This window comes from Tupaia chinensis, unplaced genomic scaffold (genome assembly GCF_000334495.1).
Source record: "Tupaia chinensis unplaced genomic scaffold, TupChi_1.0 Scaffold143737_1, whole genome shotgun sequence".
In the NCBI taxonomy this organism is placed as follows: Eukaryota; Metazoa; Chordata; class Mammalia; order Scandentia; family Tupaiidae; genus Tupaia; species Tupaia belangeri.
The window spans coordinates 172866-179134 of NW_006203586.1; the positions used below are offsets into that span (position 1 = coordinate 172866).

Sequence of the window (6269 nt, forward strand, 5' to 3'; positions counted from 1 at the left end):
CCCCCCCCCCAATTATCTTCTTTTCATGGCAACTTTCTAGTACCTGCATATCAAGCAGAAAAAGTTACCTGAAGCGGGGAGTAGGTGTATACGGCGGAGGCTGCCAAGATAAGCCCTTTGTGAGGAGCTTAGTGAGGGCCGAGGCTGTCGATCGAGCAGCAGGTGTTGGTGCTGTAGTGGTGCTGGCAGCATGATGGCTCCTTCTTTGGCGGACAGGAGACCCCACACAAAGTTTAACGAGGAGGCCAAATAGCTCAGCAAGTGCTCGACCTAATCTGGAGGAAGCTGGAAACCAGAAGTCAGAATAATGGTCTACAGTAGTCTCAGACTGGCTCTGTTACAATAGACACATCACTGCTAATACATTTTTATGATTGGCCACTTTCTCCCACACACAACACCTAAAAACATTGTCTCTGAACAAGATAATTTAAAAAGATCCACGAGGAAAAAATCTCTCTTTTGAAGGTAAGAGAAAAATATGTTGGTACTAAACATACAATGAATATGAAAGACAGGTAAGACAAGCACACTGTTAGAAGAAGTATAAATTGAAACCACCTTTGTAAAAGCAAAGGGAAATATGCACTGATTAAAGTAAATGACATATGTACTAGATTATGGATTCACTTAAAATACAAGATAACCCTAAAAATGGCAAGAATGTTTAATTACTTGAACTAAAAATATCATAGGCACTATACACTGTCTGATCGTAACATAAAATATATAGCCCCAAGGAAAAAGACTGCTTGGAAATTTTACAAAGCTTCTTAAGGAATTAGATAGATCATTAACATTTCAAATTTTCATCTTTGTAGGATGCTTTTAAAAATACTGATGAACAAAAATGGAACTACAAACATAGACCTATCTAAAGGATAAGTAATTAAAAAGAACAGAAAAATGCCCAAATATTATATTTATTTCCCCATTTTCCTTTAAACACTTTTCTTTATCTCTATTCTTGTTTCTTTTTGTAGTTGTTGTTCAGAATGATATTTTTTGCTATAGGGCTCATGTGCTCTCTAGAGAGAGAGAGAGAGAGAGAGAGAGAGAGAGACAGACAGACAGACAGACAGAAAGCCAGAAATCACCCCTGGGGGGATGGCCACATTGCAATTCCTTCTCCTTCTACTCTTAAGATTTTGGGCATGCACGCATTTGTGCCTGGTGTGAGTTTCAAGCTTCTGGGTCTGGGACATGAAAACAGTTGGCCATGTGGGAGTCCAGTGATGTTAACTATTATGCTGTCTGTTATTCTTCCTTCTTAATTTTTTTTTATAATTTGCCAGAGGGTGTGTGTGCTCACCAGAGAGACAAGAAGAGGGAGAAAGCATCTACCAATAGGCCACAGTCATGCTGCAATTCCTTCTCCATTTCCCCACCTTGTCAAGATTCTGGGAACATGGGCACATGAACTCAATGTGTTTTTCAAGCTGCCAGGGCCAGGCTTCAAACCAAGCATTCAGACATGTGAGATCCAGCTCCTTTAACCACTAGGCCATGGGACTGGCCCATGTACCGTTCTTTGTATTTCTGTAGTGAATATTTATTACTCTTAAAATTATAGATGAAAATGCTAACACTAAATTTTAAAAATAATGACTTAATTTCATTATTATTATTTTAAAGAATCTGCTATTAAGTCATATGCATGCACCAGAGAGAGAGAAACAGAAAGACATGGTTAGCCATGGGGGAGACCAGTGCCCCAACCACCATGCTACATGTTGGACCACTACCACAGAATTTTTGAAATAAATATTTTATCATGATCCAGAGACAAGAAGAGCTGGGTCTGAATGAAAGTCAGCCTTCTAAAGATGTACATGTACATATGAACCCATTGTGTAAATTTAGGCTCTACTTGAGCTTGTGTCATAATATTGCAAAACTTAATAAACTCTGAAATACACAGCAAACAAAGAAAGGGAACAGTCCTTACTTCTTCCTATTCCCTCCAAATCAGGTTAAGAGAAATTTTTGCTATAGGGAGCTATAGGGAGCATGTGCTTGCTAGAGAGACAAAAAGTGAGAAATCACCCACCAGAGGGATGGCCACACTGTAATCTCTTCTCTTTCATTCTCCTCTTGGGATTTTGGGCACACATGTACCCATTGTGAATTTCAAATAGCTGGGTCTGGGACTTCAACCTTGGTTGACCATGTGGGATTCCAGAGCCTTAACCACTATGCCACCTGCTATCCCCAAATTAGGATTTTAAATCCTAATTAGAGACTAGGCTACAGACATGTGAACCACCTGGCTAGAGGTTGGATAACACCCAGACTATAAAAGCCTAATGAATTCAAATCAATGAGAAAACACATTCAGATATCAAGTTTATACTTTCTCACCACTGCTTTCTGGTGAACACATAGCAAAGAGGCTCAATGATACTCTTCAGTGGAATGGTAGGAGCAGAAGCTATTTGCAATAGTTGAAAGGTGAATAGGAAGGAATGAATTACAGGAGAGAGGATGGAGGAAGGTAGCAGAGACAGCTTTCAGGAAGGGATTCCTTTTTTTTTTTTTTCCTTTTTCATTGTCAGAAGGTGCATGCATGTGTCTACAGAAAAAGACAGGATGCACTTGTGAGTTAACTTTACCCTTCCAAAAGGGAAGGTCATGCCAGAATCCCTTTTCCTCCCTTTCTCTCACCATCCAATCAGGATTTTGGGCAGGCATATATTGATGCATGCCACAGGCCTGACAAGTAGGGTTGGGATTCATACAGCAGTTGGCCATGAGGTAACTGGCTCCTAAGACACAGGGCTTCACTGCTATAGTATGGGGCCAACCCAGGAAGGAAAATTCTCATCTTTGTATCCCTAAGCAATCAGTATAGCACCTGTCACACAGTAGGCATTCAACAAAGTTTATCTGAAAATGAGACATAGCTCTAAACTTCTTTTAACAAAACAGTCTAACTCAATTTTTTTGAGGACTGGTTCAGGTTCTAAAAGCCAAGAGTAGGAAGAAATCACTCACCTGATAATAAAGGCTTGATTTGCTTGATTCTGGCAGCCATGGCTGGTGTAATTTTAGATTTACCCTTAGAGTCTGAAGCAGTAGGTTCATCTGTCTCCATGGGAGCCAACGTATCACCATCTAGCCCAATGCCTTCCAATAAGCCCTGGGTAGAAGCATCCATACCTCCAGCAGTTCCATCCTGTTCCCCATCTGCTGACAGAAGGAGGAGGAATAATCAGCACTTAACTGGTTCCTTATCCTAGACTTGCAAGAGGGGCCAGTAGGTGGTGTGGTGGTTGAGATGCTGGACTCCCACATGGCTGAATGCTGTTTTGAGTTCCAGTCCTGGCGGCTTTCTCTCTCTCTCTCTGAATAATAATAAATAAAAGAAAAATAAATAATTCTTAAAAATAGTCACAAGAAAGAGCTACCTATGGTGCTTGTTAGTCCTTAAATTTCCACGACCACCTAAATCTAAGAATAAAAATAAATACAACCAAAAACCTGTTCTGATATGTTCTTCTGTTTGGAGTGCTATTAAAGAGATAATGTTGATATCATCAAATAATGCACATCAACAGTCTTAACCAAAGGCTACCTTCTGGAAGTCTATTATAGGCACAGAATAAACCAAGGGGTATCATTCACTAAGATTAGAGTGTGCATAAGGCCAGGTGTCCTGCTAGCATTTTATTGCTTAAAACCTGTTCTGATATGTTCTTCTGTTTGGAGTGCTATTAAAGAGATAATGTTGATATCATCAAATAATGCACATCAACAGTCTTAACCAAAGGCTACCTTCTGGAAGTCTATTATAGGCACAGAATAAACCAAGGGGTATCATTCACTAAGATTAGAGTGTGCATAAGGCCAGGTGTCCTGCTAGCATTTTATTGCTTATTAACAAATTCAACTTGAACACCATAGATTTCTACTGGAGAAGTCTATTTTCTAGCATTTAAGAATTTCATATAAAAATGTGAGATGTGTATTTTGGTTGTTTTCGGTATGTATATGTTCTCAGATCTAAGAGCCAGTTTTTATGCAAACTTTATAAAAATAAGTCACCAAGTTTTCTTTTTAATATTTTGGAAAGATTATACAGCAATGAAGTCATCTTTGTTAAATGTGCTAAAAACATTGTAGGAGGGCCAGCAGGTGGCATGGAGGTTAAGACAGCTGGATCACACATGGCTGGCTGCATGGTCCCAGACCCCAGTGACTTGAAAATCACATTGGTTGTGTCCAAAATCTTGAGAGGAGACTGTAGGAGAAGGTACTGTGGCATGATCATCTCCACGGGGGAGTGATTTCTCACTTTTCTTCTGTCTTTCCCTGGTGAGTGCACCTACCCTAGAGCACAATAAAAACAAATGAAAAACACATTGCTGGAAAAATACATCTGGATTGTTAGGAAGCCATTCTTCAATAATGAATCTAATTTTATTATTGGTTCTCAGTTAATTATGTTATTTCTTCCTTAAGTTAAATTTTGCATATTTTACTAAATTTGAGACTCATTTTTGGTTTGGTTAGGGACACTTTCTCCACAATTTACTTTTCCAGGGGTATGCATACAATGTATTTTGTATGCCAGACCACATGACAGTGAGCTGTCACGTAAGTATTTGTTTCTCAGTTCAGAGGCTAGCTATATCTATTTTCTTTGCCCATGAGTTCCTTACAAATTTCCCTCTCCTCAGTAACTTCAGTACAATTAAAAAAAAAATCTTCTGCAGGAGGTGGGAAAAGGCACCCTTGATAGGATTTTGTCAAAGCATCCTTTCTCCAGCTCTCCAACTAGTTAGGATCTTGGGTGCCTCTATCTGGCATGTTTCAGATAAACTTAGGAGCCAAGTCTGCAAACAGCAATATGACATCCAGTACTGAAAATCAGTATTGCTACCAGCACCATAGAAGATGGACTAATTTCAGTACAATTTAAATATATCTAATCATAATTTTAACACATGGAATTAATGGTCTTCACTGTTTTTTCTTCTTTAAGGTCTTTGCCATAGGGTACATGGGCTTGCTAGAAAGAGAAAGAACGTGAGAGTGCAAGTAAGAAATCACACCTTGAGGGATGGCAATACCACAATCCCTTGTCCTCTGTTCTCCTCCTGGGATTTTGGGCACACATGCACATGTGCCTGGCGTAATTCTCAAGTAGCCAGGTCTAGGACTCAAACTGTGGTTAACCAAACAGAAGTCCAGAGCTTTAACCACTATGTCACTTGCTGGCCCCCCACTGTCTTAATAGTTCATCAGTTTTTATTTCCTTGTTGATACAGGAACAGAGGAAAACATTTTTTGGAAAAGTTCCTTGTATTATACTTTATATTTGCTGCATTAAGGTTAGAAAACTTCTGGATTGTCGGAAAAGGAACATATTTTTTCTATGTTTTTTTTTTTTTTCTTAGAGAGGTTTTATTTTGGCTATAGGGCACGTGTGCTCGCCAGACAGACAGAGACACAGAGAGACAGAAAGCGAGAAATCACCCCCCAGAGGGGATGGCCATGCCGCAATCCCTTCTCCTCCATTCTCCTCTTGGGATCTTGGGCACGCACGCACATGCACCCGGCGTGAGTTTTAAGCCACCGGGTCTGGGACGCGAATCGCGGTTGGCTACGTGGGAGTCCAGCGACATAGCCGTTACGCTAACTGCTGGTCCCACATATTTTTTGTATGTAAAAATGCGTCATGACTTTTCCAATGACCCAGTATATATGACCTATGCCTATTGCAATTAGGAATATTTATTGTGATATAACTTAAAGGTAATTTTCGAAACAGCAGTGTCTGAAAGAAACAAAATGTGAGTTGTTTATGATAAGTGTAGTCACACTGAAAAGTAAAAAACAGTAAGTGAAATTTTAAACTTGCTTTTTAGCCTAATATAATCAAAACTGATTTCTATTTCATGTAATCAACACAAAAATGAGATTTTACATTAAAAATTACAATCCCACTACACCCTTTGATACACTAATCTTTAGGAATCAATTTTATATTTGCTTAGAACTACACATAAAAATGTTTATTTTTCAAAATAGTACATTAGAAAACTTAACAGGGAATGAATAATTCATGTACTTTTTACAAGATAGTTTATGGAGGTGAAAACAGAGATCTACAAAGTTTTATTTAAAATAATCACCTACAAATAGAACTACCATATGATCCAGCAATCTCACTCCTTGGTATTTACCCAAAGGACAGAAGAATTCTGCATCGGAAAAGTGCTTGCAAATCAATGTTTATTGCAGCACTATTCACAATTGCTAAGACA

The 6269-nt window shown here is 39.0% G+C and overlaps 1 protein-coding gene across 1 annotated transcript in view; it reads right to left on the reverse strand.

Moving 5' to 3' along the window:
• HUWE1 (HECT, UBA and WWE domain containing E3 ubiquitin protein ligase 1) overlaps positions 1–6269 on the reverse strand; it is a gene marked incomplete in the record, with an annotated part of 232807 nt that overhangs the window by 68200 nt on the left and 158338 nt on the right. Inside the window, 2 exon segments of the mRNA XM_027766840.1 lie at positions 69–285; positions 2995–3186. Of these exon segments, the coding sequence (XP_027622641.1) occupies positions 69–285; positions 2995–3186 (409 nt within the window).